This window comes from Eretmochelys imbricata, chromosome 4 (assembly GCF_965152235.1).
Source record: "Eretmochelys imbricata isolate rEreImb1 chromosome 4, rEreImb1.hap1, whole genome shotgun sequence".
NCBI classification, from domain to species: domain Eukaryota; kingdom Metazoa; phylum Chordata; order Testudines; family Cheloniidae; genus Eretmochelys; species Eretmochelys imbricata.
In genome coordinates this window covers 43,500,075-43,522,451 of record NC_135575.1, presented here as the reverse complement: position 1 = coordinate 43,522,451, position 22,377 = coordinate 43,500,075, and the positions used below count along the sequence as shown (strand labels likewise).

The following is a 22,377-nucleotide window of genomic DNA, read 5'->3' as shown; positions in this document are numbered from 1 at the left end:
ATGGATCTTATTTAATTACTGTCACTATCAATCCCATCTCTACAGTTAGGGCTAATTCATGCAAACTCTGCCAGGTATAGGGTTTAGAGTCTTGATTTATTCCAGTGAAATCAACTGGACTATCCATGCCTGATCGGAATGGGCCCTTCTTTCAGAGCAGTTTGCCACTGTATTTTTAATATTAAGCAATAGCTTTCTGAAAAAAATTGATGCTTTATACACCGAAAGCCTGGCTATCATACTAAATATGCTTAAATGTAAATAAAAACATATTCTAAACTATCGGAAGTTAACTAAACTTATTTTTCACTCCCATAACCTGTGAATCATTTCCTGAGTGCTGTGGCATTGGCAAAATAGTGACAGCCACAAAAAGCTGTCAAGCTGATTGAAACATGAATCTAGGCTTGAAAAGAAATTAAATTATAATATATACCTTAATCTTATTTTATACACTGTAAACTAGAAATTTCTGTACATTTGAAAACCAGTAAAATATGAATAAAAAGAAAACAAAATCAAGAGAACTGTTCGGCTGTAGTAACTAAACTGTCCACTCTGAAATCTGTGTTATTAGTACTAAACTCATTTCTGACTAAGAATAGAATAGAAAAAGGAAAGTGTACGTGACACACAAATCCCAGGGATGCTGAGTTTCTAGATGATACCAAGGGTTGTACAAAAAAGAAGAGTACAGCATAGAGTTCAATTTGGCATTTTTGGCCAGAAGCCCAGAAGTATTTAACTGTACCAGAAAAACTTGAAACTTTATGTTCTGGTGTTGGTATTTTTAACTTACACATACATCTTTTGCAAAGCAGGATAGAGATGATGGTATCAACTGTTCTGTCACCAAAATGCTTGACAAAGCACAAGTCTTTTGAAGGGTTTTGTCCCTTGTAGTTGCACTTGGATTTCAGGTTAGCAGTACCATCAAGCAGTGAGAGCACAACACTGAGTCAGAAGACCTAAATTCTGATCTTTCACTGCTTCTCCTTGAAGAAAGAAAAGGAGTACTTGTGGCACCTTAGAGACTAACCAGCTGTAGCTCACGAAAGCTCATGCTCAAATAAATTGGTTAGTCTCTAAGGTGCCACAAGTACTCCTTTTCTTTTTGCGAATACAGACTAACACGGCTGTTACTCTGAAACCTGCTTCTCCTTGGTGACCTTGAGCAAGTCAGCTGACTTCTCTGAACCTCAGATTTTTCAGCAGTAAAAAAGATCATATGTACCCTGCATCATACTTATCTCACAGTGGTATTGTGCGGATTAAATATGGTTTTCAAAACATATTGAATGTAAGGTGCTATACACTATGGGAGAATCCTTTATGATTGCTAAATATATTTTTCAAATATATGAGCCTAAGGATTTCACTGTAAGAGAACAGTAAAGTCTATTTTGTACTCTGTACTTGTTATACCAATAAAATAAAAACCAGGAGGATCTTATTAAGACAAAATGTCACATTTATTGTGAATACAGAAAGAATCGTAGGAGGCAGTCAGTTATAGCTACAACATTTCATTCAGTTTCACATTCATTCACACTTTCGTTCATACACACACAGAGGTTCTGCAGCTGCTGTATAGTTACCAGTCCTGAATGTAGCTTGAGTTTGTGGCTTGTGACGGCTAACTGGCCAGGAAAGCCAGGCACAAGGAAGAACTGGGTCTCTGTTGGGCATGCACCGATGCTCTTCCATGTTGGCAACAGAATGTTACCCTTCAAAGTCTTCCATCTCACCCATCCTTTTTGTAGGCTTTAGTTTGAATCAAGAGTCATAGGATCATAGAATATCAGGGTTGGAAGGGATCTCAGGAGGTCATCTAGTCCAACCCCTTGCTCAAAGCAGGACCAATCCCCAGTTTTTGCCCCAGATCCCTAAATGGCCCCCTCAAGGATTGAACTCACAACCTTGGGTTTAGCAGGCCAATGCTCAAACCACTGAGCTATCCCTCCCCCCTATAGATCTATAGGTCTTGCAGTGTCACGCTGCCTCTAGGTTTGGTGTGATTGATCACTTGTCAATTGCAGACATGACTTTCAGCCTAGGACCTGGCTTTGATGTTTCTTCAATTGTACTTTTGTTCTTTTCTTTTGAGGGTGGACTCCTCTTACTTTGTCAGGACTGTTGTCTGCATCTTCAGCCCTTGGGTGTTTACACTTTATTTCATCAGGACAGGCTGGGGCTGGAGGTTGATTCCATCATCCATACATACCTCATTCACACATCTAAACTAAACTAGTAAGATTACAGCAGGGTTTTGCAAATATGAAGGTTGCAGGAAGCTTTTACAAAATGGAGTGAGCATTTTAAAATGGAGTTTGGGACAATTTAAAATGGAGTTTGAGTTACAATATGGACAAGTGTAAGGAATGGCAAACTGTGAACAGAAGTTACAATATAGACAAGTATAATGAATGACAAACAGTGAGCAGAAGTTACAATGTTGAAACAGTGTAAGTTTCAGCGCTTTTAAGCAGCAATTGGATTGAAAGTGAAACTCAATTAGCCATGTTTCAGAAAGAACAGGAGTACTTGTGGCACCTTAGAGACTAACAAATTTATTAGAGCATAAGCTTTCGTGAGCTACAGCTCACTTCATCGGAGCTGTAGCTCACGAAAGCTTATGCTCAAATAAATTTGTTGTCTCTAAGGTGCCACAAGGACTCCTTTTCTTTTTTCAATTAGCCAGTTATTGGGGTAACCAGTTTTATGAATGAATGTTGTTTCATTCATAAAACTTTGCTTATGAAGTTATATTAATAAAGTGAACAATTAAAAATAATTTCATTGATCAGTTCTACATACTTCACACATGGCAAACAATTTCCTGCCTAGGGCACTGCATAAAAATTGACAGCATTCATAGTTTGTGGGAAGAATACTTTGAATATTCAAAAAAGGTTCTACGCTTGAAGTCCTGAAATAAAGATCGCTGTTGCTTGTCACCAACCTGGCATTGATATTTGTGTTTTGACCAGGAAGATTTTAATTTAAGTGCCATGTTTATACTTGTCAAAGTCTGACATCCCTTAAAATAGGTTGATTTTTTTCTGCTTTCTAAGGATGTGTGTGTTCTTATTACCAGCTTTGCCACACTCTTTTCCTGTGTGACCCAAGCAACTCATTTAAAAATATCCATGCTTCTTCTCTATAAAATAAGGATAATATTTACCAGTCTCACAATGATGTTATGATTAATTTGTTAACATATGTAAAAATAGATGTACTATATACAGGTGAAGTACAGAGTTAGTTTATTGGGTCAGGGAAAGACATATGGTATTCTGATGAATGTTTTGGTTGGAGATAATTCTAAAATATGCATTGTTGTGACTTAAAACTTTATTTAATATTTAATAAACAATACTAAAGTATTTCTTTCAACAATTAATACAGGTGAATTAAAGGAAATCAAACAAGATATCTCCAGTCTTCGCTATGAACTTTTGGAAGATAAGTCCCAAGCAACAGAAGAGTTAGCAATTCTAATACATAAACTCAGTGAGAAACTCAACCCCCATATGTCAAGATGTGAATGATTCAATGAATTACTGGGATTCCTGGCAGTTTCTTCAGCACAAATATTGGCAATAATATTTCAGAGTATCTTATACTTGAAAAATATATTGTAGATTTTTAGCACTAAATAACTTTATGTACAGCTTTCTTTAAATTTAGTCAGGAAATTTTATTAACTCATCACGCAAAAAATGCTCTGTTCATTTAAGTGTACTGAAAAGTAAGAACTCTCATACCAGTTTTTGCATTTAATAAGAAAGTACAACTGAAAGTGAAAAAATCTTGCATTGCTGATATTTTGACTGTTTTATGAACAAACTTAAAAAACTCTTTGCACTAAACAATTTGCACACACACAAAGGCACTGCAAAGGCCCCTGTCCCCTGTAGGAACTGGTGTGAACAGGATTCTGTAGAATGTAATAAATAAGGAGCAGTCAGCTGGGTCTCAGTTAAGTATTATTTGAAATATTTATGTTTTTTCAATTATTCTAATAAGAAATACGACCAAAAAACTCACAGAATGGGCACTTGAAGGTTTAACAATGAATATCAAAGCGTGACTATAACTTTAGGAGCACTAAAAAAATGAGGAGTACTTGTGGCACCTTAGACACTAACGAATTTATTTGGGCATAAGCTCTCGTGGGCTAAAACCCACTTCATCGGATACATGCAGTGGAAAATACAGTGGGAAGATATATATACACAGAGAACATGAAAAAATGGGTGTTGCCATACTAACTGTAACAAGACTAATCAATTAAGGTGGGCTATTATCAGCAGGAGAAAAAAAAACTTTTGTAGTGATAATCAGGATGGCCTATTTCAAACAGCTGACAAGAAGGTGTGAGTAACAGTAAGGGAAAAATTAGCATGGGGAAATAGTTTTTACTTTGTGTAATGACCCATCCACTCCCAGTCTTTATTCAAGCCTAATTTAATGGTGTCCAGTTTGCAAATTAATTCCAATTCTGCAGTTTCTCGTTGGAGTCTGTTTTTGAAGTTTTTTTGTTGGAGAATTGCTGTTTTTAGGAGCACCGTTTAACATACATATACCTTTGTTTCTTAATGCAGCATAAAGTTTGCTTTCAACAGTAGGGACTAGAAACCCTTTTAAAAAAAACTTTTGAAGGTAAAGTGAACTCAGTCAAAAGTTATACTTTCTTGTGGTAGAGATGATTTTTTTAAAATTCAGATTCTGTGCAGGGCTGGTATTTTGTTACACTATTCTAAATGATGCCTCTGATGCTTACTTGTTAAATAAAATATTCATACTTTACAGACTCTAACTTGCCCCAGTTGTTCAGCACCAGATTTTGAAGTGTACAGTGGTATACACAGAGACTTTTTACAACAATCAGTCAAAGGCAGTAAAAGGCTACTTTAGGCAGTATTGGTAGCAACACTTATAGCTAACATTACCTAACATTTTCCATTATAAGACTTTTCAGTTGCTTAAAGCTTTGGCAAACCTATAATGTTCAAGCTGGAATTTTCCATTCCAGATGTGTGTGCACCTTAGATTGAACCTTTTGGGGAAACTTCAGCAAAAAGCAAGCCATTTCTGAGACAAAATTATCTCAAAAAATTCTAACTGTTTCACTGAGAAGTCCTAGCACCTCCTTCCTTTGGAGAGAGACTGGAAATTTTTGGCAAGGGGATTACCCATCTGTCAAGGATGGGCCTTTTGCTTCTCCATTAAAATCTGTCCAAATGTGGCCAAGCTATGGGTCTCAGAAAATTACAGTTTGTGCATGTTTGGTAGAATCTGGCAGTGAAATTCTCCCAAGGTTTTGTCTGTGCTGCAAGTGTTCTATCCCCACAAAGCGGCAGTACACCAACTAGATGATATGTGCCATCCCCACAGAGTGACTGACCACAGTCTAGTCTAGGGCTGAGCAGAATTTCCCCAAAATTGCCCTTCTAGGCTGCAGAGGCCACTATGGTGCTGGGCAGTAGAGGTGAGAGTGAAGAGACTGTCTCTCCTTCTGTTCTCATAGCCCTCACTGACAGCATGGAAGAAAAGGAGTAGCTGGAAGCCAGAGGGATGCAGAATGTGGGAGGGAGAAGAGCAGGCCAGGAGCCAGAATGTAAATTGGTATTTGTATTACTGTAGTGCCTGTGAGCCCCAGCCAGGGAGCATAACCTCAGTGTGCCAGATGCTGTATAAACACAAAACAAAAGGCTGATCCCTGCCCCCAAAGAGCTTACAACCCAAGTTCTGATTAAGACACAAGATGGAACAACAGGGGAGTTACTGGAAACAATGAGACAACACTGGTCAGCGTGGTAACCAGTGGTTTCAACACACCAGCAGTGTAGCTCTCCTTGTCCAGTTTACTTGTAGGCATCACAGCACAGGAGCTCTGTAAAGCACTGCAGTGCCCACCCAGAGGCATTTTGCCTCTCCCATATATTTCTTCCTGATGCTGAGCAAGTCCCGAACTGTGTGCCCAGCTCATTTTCTGAGAGCCCAACTAACCGCAGAAACCCAGCGCCTGATTTGCAGACATGATGGCCACTCGCAATGGCAGTTAATCAATGGGGCACGCGATGCCTGTAAGGCTCCTTCAAGGACTCTCACTGCTGTGGTACTTTTAAGCCCCACCGGACTCTGGGTGGGAGCGCTGCAAAGCCGAGAGGCACGATGCTCTCTGTTGCCTGAACCCCCTCGCCAGAGGGCAGAGACGTCCCTCAAGACTTTTAGAAAACTGGGTAGCAATCCCCCCCTCCCCAGACAGTCGGAGTTAGAGAGACAAGGAGGGGGAGGGAATATCTTCCCTTACACCGACACCAGCAGCGAGGTCACTGGGCGCTGAGAGCTCGGCTCCCTGGCGCAGTCCCCAGCCTCCTCCGCCGCCCCAGGGGAAGGCCGGGTGCCCCGCTGCCTCCAGACAGCCGCATCCCTGCCCACCCCGCCGGCGCTATCGCCGTCCGTCGCCGCCCCCAGCGCCGGTGAGAACCGGGGACGCGCAACCGCTCCCGGCCGCTCTCCAGCTCTGTGCCGACCCTCGCCTCCATCTCCCGCCGCCGGCGCGGTCCTCTCCTGCAACGGCTCCTAGACGCGCCGCCCGCGCAGAGAGGCCACGGCGCTTTGCCCAATCACTGCGCGTGATCAATACTGACCCCGCCCCTTCCCCGCCCGGCGTGTCCAATAGAAGGCCGACTTGTAGGAGAGGTGGCCTTTCGGCGTTTCCAGGGTAACGGGTAATTAGCTGTCTCTGGGAGAAGGCTGCATTGGAGCTGGGCCGCCGGGTGGGGTGAGAGAGGCTGGGACTGCGGCCCCTCCGGCTGGGGGGGTGGGGTCAGTCCCTGGACCGTGCCGGGGGAGTCGCCCCCGAGCCTGGTGCCATGGAGCTGCAACTGGCCCGCGTCGATTATTTGCAGGTAATGCCGCGGCCGTGCAGGGGTCGGGCGGGGCTGGTGGCGGGTCTATAAACAGAGGCCGTCTGCGAGAGGCTCCTGTGCCGCCAAGTCCCGCTCCTGCCCTGCGCTCCCAGGAGCCCTGCCTGGTTATCAACTACATAGCATCTGCGGCCAGTTTCCGCGTGTTTCTTCGCTGTATTTCGCTGAGCCAAAACAAACGGGACAAACGCTGCCCCAGACATCACCGGTTTTACTAGATCTGGCCTCACAACGCCCCTGCCAGGCAGGGATTGCTCCGCTTGGCAGATGGGGAAACTGAGGCATGGAGCGGCTCTGTGGCTTGCCCCACGGTCACCCAGGAAGTCTGTGGCACAGCAGGGAAGTGACTCTCACTCTCCTAAATCTTAGGATGGTCCAGCGCTCAGGGCACTAGCCTCTCTTCCTTCCTCTCTCTCTGTTTCTCGCTTTCCTTCTTCCTACCTCAGCATCTGGTAGGCTAGTCTACTGGGTTGCATGTTGAAATATGTTTATTTTATAACAGAAAACTATTTGCATTAGAATTAAAAGCAAACTCTATTAGTGTTAAGTTTCATGAACCTTTCATTCCTCTCCCCTCCCCCCAAAAAGCCACCCTAAATTTGGGGCCTAAAACAAGTTAATAATGCACCTTTAAAAAAATCCAGTATAACTTAAAACTGCTTGATACAAAGGCCCAAATCCTGCAAACAGAGTGTTTCGCTTTATGGACATGAATAGTCTTACTGAGTCAGTCGGACAACACACCTTTGTAAAGCTAAGCATCTGGTTAAATCTGTGCAGTGTCAGGGCCTAATACTATTATCATAAATTAAATAGTGTTTCTACACATTTATCTGTATGGCTACATGATCTGGAGCTGTGGGACTCTGCAGTGTGGGAGTCAGTGATGTCTGGGATAACAAGCACCAAAAATATTGGATCTATTATTAAATATTGCAGTCTTTGGCCTTGTCTACACTATGAAATTAGGTCGATTTCATAGAAGTCAATTTTTAGAAACCGATTTTGTGCAGTCGATTGCCTATGTCCACCCTAAGTGCATTAAGTCGGCGGAGTGCGTCCTCACTACTATGGCTAGCATTGACTTACAAACCGGTGCACTGTGGGTAGCTATCTCACAGTTCCCGCAGTCTCCGCTGCCCATTGGAATTCTGGGTTAAGCTCCCAATGCCTGATGGGGCAAAAACATTGTGGCGGGTGGTTTTGGGTACATGTCTTCAGGCCCCCCTCCCTCCCTGTGGAGGCTATGGAACATGGGGAGGAGGGTAGGCGTTTGTACATTGGGTGCAGCAGGGGTCTATGCTCTTGTTGGCTTTCCTGCAGCTCCAGCAGATGCTTCATCATGTCCGTTTGCTCCCTCATTAGCCTCAGCATTGCGTTCTGCCTCCGCTCTTCGCACTCACTTAATTCTTTCCTGGCCTCTGCCACTGAATGCTCTATGCATTAAGCTGTGCCCTATCAGTGCGGGAGGACTGCATGAGCTCTGAAAACATGTCATCGCAAGTGGTGGTTTTTTTCACCTTCTAATCTGCGATAATCTCAGGGACGGAGATGATAGGAGGAGCGTAGAAACATTCTGCGCTCTATGATTCTGGGGGGACTGCATGGTCACCAGTGCTACTGAGTTTGCCATGCTGACCAAACAGGAAATGAAATTCAAAAGTTCCTGGGGCTTTTCCTGTGTATCTGACTAGTGCATCGGAGTTCAAAATGCTGTCCAGAGCGATCACAATGGAGCACTCTGGGATAGCTCCCGGAGGCCAATACCATCGATTTGCGTCCGCACTACCCCAAATTTGACCCAGCAAGGTGATTTTAATGATCCTCTCGTCGGGGAGGAGTACAGAAATCGATTTTAAGAGTCCTTTAGGTCGACGGAACGAGGTTGGTTGTATGGACGCAGTCATTTTTAAATCAACCTAATGCGGCTAAATTCAACCTAACCCCATAGTGTAGACCAGGCCTTTGAAATACTAAACCTGTTTTCCATGTTGCTATCTGCCTCAAGTAACTATCCAGGGAACTGATGGTGTTAACATCTCTGAAACCAGTACCCCAACTAGAGGAATTAGCAGCCTTGTCAGCAAGTACAAAGCAGTACAAGTCTCAAATGGACAGTCTTTACAATTCATCTTTTTATATGAGAGTTGTGGCACATTATTTTGATTATCCAGGCAATGCTGAATTGCTGTTCTTCTTGCTTTGTGGATAGAGGCATTAAAGAGCATGAACACAAAGGTATGAAATTTAAAATAGAGGAGTGGGACGGGGATTTCTATACAAGGTGACATTTTTAATAAATTCACTGCCTTTATATTGTGTAGAATGTAGGGGTTCAACTGTTTAAATATTTTCAACACATTTCCAGTAGGACTTACGTAACACATACTCACTCTGAGGGGTATTCCTATGAGAGAATTCTAACCTCAGCATATTTCTTCTCAGTGACCCATCAGTCATTTTAGCAATTTGCAGGTGTTTAGTTTGTGGCCCTTATGACTTAATTTTTTTGAAATGTAAGAGTTGAGATGTTCAGTAATGAGTTGATGTTTTCAAATAGGTGGGAGTGACATCTCAGAAGACCATGAAGCTTCTCCCTGCATCAAGATATAGGGCAATGCAGAAGGTAGCTTTTGTTGACATATCGATTTTTAACAGAATATCTTATTTTTATTCCCTTGGAACAGATAGATAGTGCGAATAATCTTTTGATTCTTTCTATCTGGGACAGTATAGGCAAAGCTTCCTAATTAATTCTGTTTCAAGACCTGCTGACAATGCATGGACATTATTAGGCTTTAGTATTTGTTATATATTTCTCCACCCTTGTTCTTTTTTGCTAAGAACACGTGTTGAAGACAGGAGCTTCTTTTCTTTTCTTTTCTTTTCTTTTCTTTTTAAACATCATTTCTGGTAATTTCATGGTTATGATTTCTGTGTGGGAAGAAAGTATCAGAATAGATGAACTCTTAAGAAACAGTTATATGCTTTTCATTTCTGGTAATAAGTAGAGGATGAGCAATATAAAATATAGAAAAACTTTTAGCAAAATAATACTATTTTTTCAAAGATTCCGTTATATGACAGATGTTCTTTAAAACAACAAATACGAAAAGGGTTGAGAGTTAAATAATTGCAGAGTAATAATTTAGATTTTAAGCTCTCTGACTGAAGGACTTTCTGTCTTTATATCTATAAAGTGTTGTGTGCTCCTGTGATATAGTATGATTATTAAATCTTGTAGTAGTTGGTAATGCTTACTTTACATACTGCAGATGCACCTGACTAGTATAAGGAAAGTTCTTCCTTTTTAAGATGTAAACTAATAATCTTTGTAGGAATAATGCTGATATAATAATTAAGCATTACATTTTTGCAGGTTGTCATTGGAGATCATGATGGTGTTGTTACATGTTTTGGCATCAAAAAAGGGGAAGCTATGGTAAGTTCAACTATTTATGTAATTGTTTTATAGTGATTCTAGATCAGTAATTGGCTTCCAAACTATGATGACAGGTTTAGAATAGCAGCCGTGTTAGTCTGTATCTGCAAAAAGAACAGGAGTACTTGTGGCATCTTAGAGACTAACAAATTTATTAGAACATAAGCTTTCATGGGCTACAGCCCACTTCATCAGATGCATAGAATGGAACATATAGTAAGAAGATTATACACACACACACATAGAGAAGGTGGAAGTTGCCGTACAAACTGTAAGAGGCTAATTAATTAAGATGAGCTATTATCAGCAGGAAAAAAAAACTTTTGTCGTGATAATCAAGATGGCCCATTTAGACAGTTGACAAGAAGGTGTGAGGATACTTAATATGGGGAAATAGATTCAATATATGTAATGACCCGGCCACTCCCAAACCCAAGTTAATGATATCTAGTTTGCATATTAATTCAAGCTCTGCAGTTTATCGTTGGAGTCTGTTTCTGAAGCTTTTTTGTTGCAAAATTGCCATCCTTAAATCTGTTTGTGGGTGGCCAGAGAGGTTGAAGTGTTCTCTTACCGGTTTTTGAATGTTGTGATTCCTGATGTCAGATTTGTGTCCATTTGTTCTTTTGCGTAGAGACTGTCCAGTTTGGCCAATGTACATGGCAGAGGGACACTGCTGGCACATGATGGCATATATCACATTGGTAGATGTGCAGGTGAACGAGCCCTTGATGGCGTGGCTAATATGATTAGGTCCTATGATGGTGTCACTTGAATAAATATGTGGACAGAGTTGGCATCGGGCTTTGTTGCAAGGATAGGTTCCTGGGTTAGTGTTTTTGTTCTGTGGTTGCTGGAGAGTATTTGCTTCAGGTTGAGGGGGCTGCCTATAAGGGGGCTGTCTAAATGGGCCATCTTGATTATCGCTACAAAAGATTTTTTTTTTTCTCCTGCTGATAATAGCTCATCTTAATTAATTAGCCTCTTACAGTTTGTATGGCAACTTCCACCGTGTGTGTGTGTGTGTGTGTGTGTATATATGTATCTTTTTATACGTTCCATTCTATGCATCCAATGAAGTGAGCTGTAGCCCACGAAAACTTATGCTCCAATAAATTTGTTAGCCTCTAAGGTGTCACAAGTACTCCTTTTCTTCCAAACTATGTCAGTAATGACTTTTTAAAAATAGTAACATCTGATATTTAAGTGACTTTGTAAACAAATTGCTCTGTAGGAGCTAAAGTTGTGGATAGCAGGACAACTTACAAAAACAACTTTCACAGTTTGTAATTTGGTAGTGTGTCTAAGTTAATTTTACATGTCCATAAAATCGTTTTTTCATTACTAGAGACGATTCCTCTGGAATCAGCATGCAGCATGTATGTGCAGCACTGTACAGAAGCTTGCACTACAGCTCTCTGTGCTGTGCTTCAATAAATAGCACCGGAATCTTAAGTATTTTATCTATTAGCTTTTAGAGCACTGAGCTGATTTATAAAATGCCTGATTTCTTCACTGATACTGAGGAACAATGTATAATAAAATCTCATCAGGTATACATGTTCTGTAAAATCACTGCAATTACGTCAAAAGTCCCAGTGTAAATTTAGCATCTTTTGCATTTAAAAAAAATGCAAATACAGTATTGAAATAATTAAGTATCACTTTCCTTTTTGACTTTCACAGCCAGTGTTCAAGACGCTGCCAGGGCAAAGGATCACAAGGCTGGAGCTGGGAGGAGCTCTTAATACGCCACAGGAGAAAATTTTTGTGGCTACAGGATCAGAGGTTAGAGGTTTCACAAAGAGAGGGAAGCAGTTCCTTTCATTTGAAACTAACCTCACTGAAAACATCAAAGCTATGTATGTGCAGTACTTTGTTTTTCATTATTATTTCATGTTAGTAAAACTAGTTTTAGTTTTTGGTTCTGTGAAAGAATTTATCACATTAGTCTAAATTGGTTTCCTGGCAGGTAGCTCAGGAAAGTGGCTGTCCGGATTAAGTATCTCCCAACTAAGTGCAGTATACTATTGTGTTTTAATATTTATTTTTGTATCACCTTTAAAAAAATTTCATGTACTCCTAGCACTCAATTTTTTTTCTCAAAATGAAATTTTAGCGTTTATTTTTCTGTACAACCAAATAGTTGTATTGAATTTTTCTCTAAATAGTATCTGTGCAGGATTTTAATTCTTAAGTCTCTTCTCTCTATCCCGAGATAGGCAGAACTCCTGTAAAGGTATCAGTAGCAAGTGGAAGAGTGAGCCCATTACAACTGCTTGTCATTCATTAACTTAACTGCTGCAATTGAAAGCTTCTAGTCAGCTCCTCTTCATCCCAATCAGCCTTGATGACATACAGTATTCTTTTCTTTTTGTTCTTCCTTGACTTCCAATCAGGCGTGTAGTAGTTTTGTAATTTACTTTTCTGAATTTTTTTTTTCTGCATCCCTTGCTTTTGTTGGCCCAGGAGTGCTGGCAGGATACTTGGCTCTGGACAGCTTAGAGGAACTTAATGACTGCACTACAGAAACATAGGTTTCAGAGTAACAGCCGTGTTAGTCTGTATTCGCAAAAAGAAAAGGAGTACTTGTGGCACCTTAGAGACTAACCAATTTATTTGAGCATAAGCTTTCGTGAGCTACAGCTCACTTCATCGGATGCATACTGTGGAAAATACAGAAGATGTTTGTTTTTATACACGCAAATCATGAAAACATGGTGTTTATCACTACAAAAGGTTTTCTCTTCCCCCACCCCACTCTCCTGCTGGTAACAGCTTATGTAAAGTGATCACTCTCCGTACAATGTGTATGATAATCAAGGTGGGCCATTTCCAGCACAAATCCAGGGATTGAAGTGTTCTCCGGCTGGTTTATGAATGTTATAATTCTTTACATCTGATTTGTGTCCATTTATTCTTTTACGTAGAGACTGTCCAGTTTGACCAATGTACACGGCAGAGGGGCATTACTGGCACATGATGGCATATATCACATTGGTAGATGTGCAGGTGAACGAGCCTCTGATAGTGTGGCTGATGTGATTAGGCCCTGTGATGGTGTCCCCTGAATAAATATGTGGGCACAGTTGGCAACGGGCTTTGTTGCAAGGATAGGTTCCTGGGTTAATGGTTCTGTCAAATTGGATAGTCTCTACGTAAAAGAATAAATGGACACAAATAGATGTCAAGAATTATAACATTCATAAACCAGTCAGAGAACACTTCAATCTCTCTGGTCACACAATTACAGACATGAAAGTTGCGATATTACAACAGAAAAACTTCAAATCCAGACTCCAGCAAGAGACTGCTGAATTGGAATTCATTTGCAAATTGGATACAATTAACTTAGGCTTGAATAGAGACTGGGAGTGGCTAAATCATTATGCAAAGTAACCTATTTCCCCTTGTTTTCCTAACCCTGCCCACCCCCAGACGTTCTTGTTAAACCCTGGATTTGTGCTGGAAATGGCCCACCTTGATTATCATACACATTGTAAGGAGAGTGATCACTTTACATAAGCTATTACCAGCAGGAGAGTGGGGTCGGGGGAGAGAAAACCTTTTGTAGTGATAAACACCCATTTTTTCATGATTTGTATGTATAAAAACAAACATCTTCTGTATTTTCCACAGTATGCATCCGATGAGGTGAGCTGTAGCTCACGAAAGCTTATGCTCAAATAAATTGGTTAGTCTCTAAGGTGCCACAAGTACTCCTTTTCTTTTTACAGAAACATAGTGCTTAGTTCTTTTTTGCTTATCTCTGGGTCCCTTTGTTTTGGTGTTTCAATAAATATGTTGAGGCCTGGGCTGTGAGGCTTCTCTTTCTGTGGGAATAGTTTGGGGGTGGGGAGGAAGGGGAGAGAAGGGAATGTAATGAAAAACCATTCAGTAAGGAAACCATGTGCCCTAGCTGACAGGGCACTGGAATGAGAGTTGGAGACCTGGGTTCTGTTCTAAGCCTTGCTTTTAATCTACTGTATGATCTTGAGTACTTTGGATGAGTCATTTTACTTTTCTGTACCTTGGTTTCCTTATCTGTAAAATGGGTATTATACTTTGAACTACAGAGGTAGTAATATTATATAAGTGGTGTCCATCTAGCAGAAAATTGTCACATTTGCTGCATTCTCTGTCCTAGGACTCAGGTCTGCTGTGCTGGGATGCCAGGTTTGTTTGAAGATGTAACTCCAGGTACTCAGTGCCTTGAGCAATGCCTCAAAGTCTTCTTCAAGGCACTCCATATAAATTTTCATCATTCTGAACTAGAGTGTTAAGAAAGTAAAATCTTTGAAAAGTATGCCTGGACTTAGCTGTGGAGCTCTGTGTCAGCACCGATCCAGGTTCTCTCTTGGCTCGGCAGAGTAGTTTCATCACGCAAGAGGCCTTTGTTGTGCCTTAGGTTCTGAGAGCACCCTTAAGCTCTGAGTCCCCAAGGCCTTTCAGGTCCTGGTGCTTGAGATGGTGGTATTGTGTTCTGGCTCATTTGATGAAGCATCACCTCCACGTAATCATCACCACCAAGAAACACCCAGCTGTCTTCCTGACACATCACTGCCAAAGGTTCTAGGCATCACTGCATTTAAAGAATGGGGATGACCTGCTACTGCTGCCTTTAAGGGCCTTGTGCCCTTGCAAACAGGTTTGGAACAACTGCTGAAGAAGGTGTGGCAAACGCTTTGCACCATAACTCCTCACTTAAAGACTGCTGAGAAAAAGTATGTATACTGCTGACTGTATCCCTCCCCGCCTGAGAGCTTGGTTGTCATAGCTAGAAGAAGTCTGGCTAAACATATGGCATTGCACTCCAGAAACCTGAGCTTTGGTACAAGGTCTAATTTGGATACTTAGTGATGTGAACTAATAGGTCTTTGTGGCAATAGGGCACATTAAATTTTGGAAAAAGTCTGTGCTCTTGTTAAGATTCTTCCTCAGGACAAATACCAGGATAATAAAAAGCTAATACAGGGTGCAAGGACCTGGCATCAGACGCTTGTGGTCTTTGATGCAGGAGATATGGAAGGATGAGTTTTGTGGTTAGCTAACTCTTCTCTGGGGAGATTTTACTTCCTGCTAAAATCAGGAACTGAATGGAAGATTCTGAGAACAGTGGTTAAGTTCAGAGTTGGTACATGATTGCCAGTGGATATGTGGTGTGCATTCTTACTGCTACTGCTTCCCTTAGAGATTAAAAACCTTAAGAACTTGGGAGTTGTGCCTGATCCATGCTCGGGTGCTGAGACCCAGGAATGAGAATCCTGTAAGTAAAACATTCTAACTCCAGAGTGACCCCAAATTCCTTGTTCAGGGGCATATTTGGGGATATAAGGACAAGTCCCACACAATACCAGTTTGAATGTACCTTATCTTGGAAATGAACAACTATGGGGCCTGTTTAATACAGTGAGGAGATGGGAGGAAATACATCCCTCTTTTGTGGTGCACAAGACAAAACTTAATTTTTATTTGTATTGGGCCTTAAGTATTTGATGTCCCATGTTGGTAGTGCAGTATCAGGGTTAAAAATACTTCAGAGTACAGGTATCTGCATAGATTCAGGCACTGGCCCATTACCATGTTTTCATTATGTACTGTGATTTAACTGTTAAATATTTGCAGTTATTAAGCTTTGCATTTGGTTGTATGTGTACATGGCACATTTCAAAGGAAATACAGTAGTTTAGAAATTGTGAACCATTGATTAAAATATTCTAATGTGCCAGAAGGCCTGCTGGGCTTATTTTGCACCAAAATGTGATGATTTAATCACTGCCTGTATGTAAAATATTTAGATTTTTACAGTGAGTAATGTTAGTATAATGTGAATTACATATTTTAGATTAAAAGCTCAGGGCTTGTCCACACAGTGGGGTAGTGCAGGGGTTCTCAACCTTTTTCTTTGAGTCCCCCCCAATACTATTAAAAACTCCATGGCCCAGCTGTGCAACAACAACAGTTTCACTGCATATAAGAGCCGAGGCCGATGTTAGGGGGTAGCAAGGAGGGCAATTGCCCGGGACCCCACACCATAGGGGGTACAGTGAAGCTAAGTTGCCCAGGCTTTGGCTTTAGTCCCGGGTGGTGGAGCTTGGCCCTGGGCTGCAGTCCCATGTGACAGGACTTTTTGCCTTGGGCCCTAATGAGTCTAATGCCAGCCGTGCTTGGCGGACCCCCTGAAATCTGTTTGCAGCCCCACAGGGGGCTCTGGACCCCTGGTTGAGAACCACTGGTGTAGTGCACAGTAAGGGGATGTGATTTCTAAAGATCATTAACATGTTGCACATTAACTGGTCCATGCAGACCCTGCTGGTGTGCATTAAAAGTTCCTTAGTGCACTTGAACATAGTGCTGTTAAAACATTCAGCAGTGCATTCAAGTGCACTGGAGAACTTATAGTATGCACCAGCAATGTCAGCACAGACCAGTCAGTGAGCTCCAGAAATCACACCCCTGTAGTTTGTGTTGCTGCACTATATAGACATGTCTTCAGAGGGTGGATGCTCATCATTTGCAAGTTAGTTCCATTTCTGTAACCTGTATCCAACTAACCAAACGCGTTTAACTGTTCAGGTTGAGGAGAAAGCCTTGACATTATAAACCAGTGTACAACATGCTTTTTGCTAGCTGAAGGCTAAACTGAAATAATATCAAGAAGTTCAACCTTCTCTCCAAACATGTGTGTCAAAACTAGCGCTCCATTCCATGTTCATGTAAATATTAACTTAATTGCCATATTTGAATCTTACACCAGCATGAATGTAGAGTTCATACAGCAGTGGCTGAAGGTGCTCTGCTGGGAGACCTGATTTGTTTCTCTGACTCGGCTTTCTTTTCTACCCATTCTCCCTAACCCATCCTACACCCATTATAGCTCCCTCCAGTGTCTTGATCAGTCTCACTAAACTTCCATTAGTATGGCCTTGGAATGGAGTACAATTTTTGTTGTTGTAATAAATGTTCTCTTTACAGTCTTACTGCTGATTTTTTTTTTAATGTTTTTTTAATGTTTATCGAACATTCCACTTGGGGTGCTGGGCTGACTTGACTACTACATGGAGCAAATGGCAGAGTGACTAGTGCAGCAGGATATGTACAATAAAGGCATGCAGGGACAGTATGCTAATAAAAATTAAAAACCATGTTTTAAAAATATTTTCTCCATACTTTAACTTGGAGTGGCCTGTTAGGGAGAAGAAACAGGATTTAGAGCAGTCAAAAACACTCTTAAAGTATTAATTTGTGTGTGTATGTATCTGTATCTATACACACTTGAATAATAATTATACCTCTTTGTCTATCTGTCTGTTGTCATACCTATAGATAAGGCTTTTATAAAGCCCTAAAGTAAAGAAAATGTTACACTGTCAGAATCCTGTAAAATGAACTAGAACCTAGTTTAATAATTTTGGCCACCTCCTTCACTGTAAATCTTCTTCCTCCCGCTTTACAAAAAGTGTTTAAATGTAATTTATCCACAAGATCAGAAGGGGACCAACTTTGTAAACGTCTTGGCAGGAGGAGTGAGTAGGAAGGGAAGTTGGGCTCTGCTTTAACTCTTTTTAAATCCGCGGAAGTCTTTCTGCTGATGTGTGAGAGTTGGATTGAGTCACCTCTGAGAGCCACAAGGTGGCAGTAAGTGAAGAAGTGAGTAATTTTAATACTGGTATGATAGACAGTCCTGTTATGCAGTGAAACAAATGGAGCTTGCCATTGAATTGCCACATTTATTAATGTAGACATAATTTTTGAAACGGGCTGCCAAAAAACAGATCGGTATGCTTTTCTTTTTTGTATTTGTCTTCTCAATGAGTATTAAGTATAACTTTTTAAGTCGCTCTTATAAGTAACCTAGGAACATAAATATTAAATCTACTTAACTTTATTCTCAAAGCTTCATTCAGTACAAAATATTTGCAACTTTGTGACTCAGTTTAAGAAAAATCATATTGAACTACATTTAATCATTTCATTGCTACTTACGTGGTAGGTGAGGCAAAACATCATTCCAAAAGTGACCTAATTGGTTGACTGAAAAATGTTAATTTTCTGTGTTGACTGAAGATATCCAGAATGTAACACTGCAATCCATCATATGTGATGAGACTCCTGATACTTAGGGTGTCGCAGAATGCTGCATTGTGGAATGCTTTCAGTGACCAGTAAATTAACAGATATTCATGGGGGAGGAGTGTAACTTTACATAGGACTTGTTTACACTCTAGATTTTAGCTTTTTGATCAATGCAGTTATAATGGTACAAACCCCAGTGTGTACACAATACATGGTTGTAATACATGTCCACAGTGGAAGTTTGAACTATTATAACTATGGCAGTATGGCTTCACTGGTGGCTAAAACCTCTATAGACAAGGGATTAATGCCTCAGTCACTCTTAAATATAGAATTTAGGCTCCTAAAGTAACTTGGGCACATTAGAAAATTTACCCAAGGCCTTAATTAAAACTTACTTGTGTGCAGAATGCCACCCTTCTATTTCAGCATTCTAGTTATGGTGAGTCATTTTAACTCAAGAGTCTGTGTTCACTCAATTGTTGTTTTTGCTTTACAGTTAATCTTCAATGTTTAATTAGTTTTTTGGAGTGTTCCTCCAAAGTCCAAAAGGGTTACTGCTCCATCATACTTAAATTTTCTACTCCCATTCATTTTTTTTTTAAACTGAGCCCTTTCTCTTGCTCACCTTTCACCAAAATTTTATCTAATATATTTACCAAAAAAACCTAAATCAAAACAATGCCCCCATGCACCCAGCTTATATTGTGCTTCTAAAAATGTATTTTAAAAATGCCTTAACTACTTCTCTTAAGACACACATGGAGATCATTTTTTATGTTCTCTCATCCTGTTCTAGAAGGCTTAGGGGGAATTCTGCCTGAACATGCTTTTATCAAGAGGGCATTTCTTTTCTTTTAAATAATTTTGTTTCTCTTTAAATTTATATTATGAAGTGTATTAGTAAGGTCTCTTTAGCATTTTTTGTCTGCAGACCCTTTTGCAGAGATGAAAATAAACTACAGAAAAAAAAATAAAGGAATGTAAACTATATGATTTTATAGTTTGTAGAAAATAACAGGTTTAATCTATTTAAACAGATTAATTGCTTATTTTGCTCACCTAAGGCCTTGAATATACAAACAGTTATACATGTGTGTAACTTGATCCACATGTATATTGGGGTCTAAGAGAATATCACTATAACTTGAAATGCTGACAAAATTAAATACTTTTCTTTTTCTCAGGCATATATCGGGAGCAGATCTCTTTCTTTGTGCAAGCTATATCTATAACCATTACTGTGACTGCAAGGACCAGCACTACTACCTGTCAGGAGATAAAATCAATGATGTCCTCTGTCTTCCAGTGGAGAAACTGTCTTGCATTAGACCAATATTGGCATGCCAGGATAGAGTCCTTAGAGTTTTACAGGTTAAAAATCTTTGCTTTTTTGTCACTTCCTTTACTAGTACCATAGAACCTCACTAATTCACACTAATGACTAAAAGATCCACTGTGAATTACTGATTTTTGTGAAATGTTAAGTAAGCACACAAACACTATTGTAAAATATCCAATCTAACGCATCATGAAGTATGCTTTGTGTATTGGCTATAAATATTCTATAGCATATTTTATAATGTAGAAGATGTCTACTACTACTACTCTTAAATCTGCTGAGAAATGAAATGAGTGGTGTTTTTATAAGAATTACCATTTGTAGGCTAGTGAGGTAAGGATCAGTGAAATTTCTGCTAAAAGGTAGAGGTAGGGGTGAGGGTGCACTTGCTTAGACCTTGATCCTACATTTTACTCACATGTATCGTTAACTTAAGCTATAGTTCCTTATAACTTAAGTGAGTCGTCTCATTGGTTTCAGTGGCACTACTCATATGAGTAAAATTTAAACCCATGTGTTTGTAGGATGGGAGCTTATATCTGTCTCTCATAGTATATACATTTTCAATTTGAATAAATCACTTCATCAGATCAAGTTTTAGTAATTAATGTTTTGATTTATAGAGTTACAAGAAAGATAATTACATTTATACCAGACATGCCAAACCCGTGAAAAAAATGCAGAAATTTGGCTTGTTTTTGGCTTAATTGGCTTGTGAGTTGCTTGTTGGCTAGCTTTTGGCTTGTAGCTTGTTGCTTCTTTTTTTTTTGATTGGCTCCTGGCAATCAGGAAGAAGGGGGGGGAGCAGGGGCAAGAGGGGGAGAGAGTCAGGGGTGCACAGCAGGCCCACCACAGTCCCAGACTGCACGCTGGAGGGGATCTAGTCACGTAGCGTGTTTGGGTTCTTAGGGATTGGCTTGTTTTGGCCTTGTTTTGAAATGGCATTAGCTTGATTGCTGGCTTATTGTGAAAGTCGCGGTGTTTATTTACCACGTGAATGTTGGCAGCTGTGTTGGTACATGAATTTTCAGGTTATATTGCCACAAAAACTGAGTTTTAAAAACACTAGAAATACATTTTATTTAACATCTTTTTAAAGAAAGCCAGTCTTGTACTCCATTTATACACTTCACTGTTCTGTAGTTTTTGAAAGATTACCAAAACATGCATCACATTTGGATAACTAAAGTTTATCCATAGGTATAACAAAGAATACACATACTTATGCAATTTTAAGTGATTTTTTTAATGGGGTTTTTGGATCATTTTAACTTTTTTTTTCTTTCTTTCTTCATCTGTAGGGGTCTGATTTGCTATATGAAGTGGAAGTTTCTGGACCACCTACTGTTCTTGCTTTAAACAATGGAAATGGTGGTAACTAGATCTTAAATATATTAGTATTTCACTGAAATGTATTTTAAATAAAAATATCAAAATCTGGATGTCTTATTTACAAATATTGTAGAACCTTGGTTAACATTGTCTAGAAGCTGGTGTTAAAATTGCAAAAAGGGTCTGACCATGCAGCTCTGACCATGCAGTTGTTTCTTACAATAGTTTACATATAAAATTTGGTAGCTTTGATAGAAATGTGACTGATTCACTTATGTCAGAACATTTCTAATTAGTTCAGAATTTGTTCACTCCAAGAGATTATACATATTTTTTGGAAATTATTCAGGAATCAAACACCACCTTTTAAATATTTCTTTGACACATTAAATCCTGTTTGATTAATTTTTTTCAATATCACACATTCTTCTCATCTATCATTTGAGACTGTTGTTAGTTTGCCTTTTTAGTTTAAAAAAAATTCTGTAAATCACCTGAACAGCTCATTGCCAATAACAGAATTGCTCTGGTTAAGAGACAAAGCAAGATTCCTTTTAGTCTTCTAATCAAAGTTTCATATGTCCAAAGCTCCATTTTTCATATAGAAACATAACTAGCACTAGTGTTATAAGTGCAGCCTTTGTCCCCTTCAGGCAGGAGTAAGAGGCTAAGGCCCGACCTACACCAGTAATTTACTTCAGTATAACTACATCTCGTGCAGGTGTGAGAGACAGCTATACTGACCTAACCCCAGTGTAAACTAGCACTAGGTTGATAGAAGATTTATTCTGGTTTCTCTATGCCTGTGGGAGAAGCCCTCCTGTCAGCATAGTCAGTGTCTACACTCAAGTGCTACGGTGGTGTAGTTGTGCCACTGCAGTGTTTTAAGCATACCCAAGCACTAAGAGGCATGAAGTGGAACCTCGGGGAATATCATAGCCTCCTATCCACACATGGTGAGAGAGGCCTGCAGCAATTTGGGCATGGGAGTTGTTCAGAAGGGGAAGGGCTTGATAGTTTCTCCCACATACCTTTTTCTGTCTCTGGATCCTATGCTGGCATAGTCTCTGGAGTGTAGATACAACCTTAAAGTTTTTAAAATTGTTTAGCTAGTCCTTTTGCTATCTTTGTCACCTGAATTTAGCACCATAGGTGAAAAAACGTAACGAATGGCTCTAATCCAGCTCCTAATCCATTTTCTTTCAGTCGGGCCATTTGAAAGTAGCATTGTGATGGCAGCAGCTGGT

The 22,377-nt window shown here is 40.1% G+C and overlaps 2 protein-coding genes across 3 annotated transcripts in view; both read left to right on the top strand.

The window, feature by feature from the left end:
* The window catches only part of TRPC3 (transient receptor potential cation channel subfamily C member 3), a 68,706-nt gene extending 63,889 nt beyond the window's left edge, over positions 1-4,817 (top strand). Inside the window, exon 12 of the mRNA XM_077815183.1 lies at positions 3,409-4,817. Coding sequence (XP_077671309.1) covers positions 3,409-3,551 — 143 coding nt within the window. The 3' untranslated portion in view covers positions 3,552-4,817. The remainder of the gene's footprint in view (positions 1-3,408) is intronic.
* A 1,966-nt stretch (positions 4,818-6,783) lies between these two features.
* BBS7 (Bardet-Biedl syndrome 7) overlaps positions 6,784-22,377 on the top strand; it is a 48,733-nt gene continuing 33,139 nt past the window's right edge. Inside the window, exons 1-6 of one of the 2 annotated variants that reach the window (XM_077815181.1) lie at positions 6,784-6,920; positions 9,499-9,564; positions 10,318-10,380; positions 12,067-12,242; positions 19,644-19,830; positions 21,100-21,172. In XM_077815181.1, coding sequence (XP_077671307.1) covers positions 6,885-6,920; positions 9,499-9,564; positions 10,318-10,380; positions 12,067-12,242; positions 19,644-19,830; positions 21,100-21,172 — 601 coding nt within the window. In that variant the 5' untranslated portion in view covers positions 6,784-6,884. The remainder of the gene's footprint in view (positions 6,921-9,498; positions 9,565-10,317; positions 10,381-12,066; positions 12,243-19,643; positions 19,831-21,099; positions 21,173-22,377) is intronic. The other variant, XM_077815182.1, reaches the window with a different exon arrangement.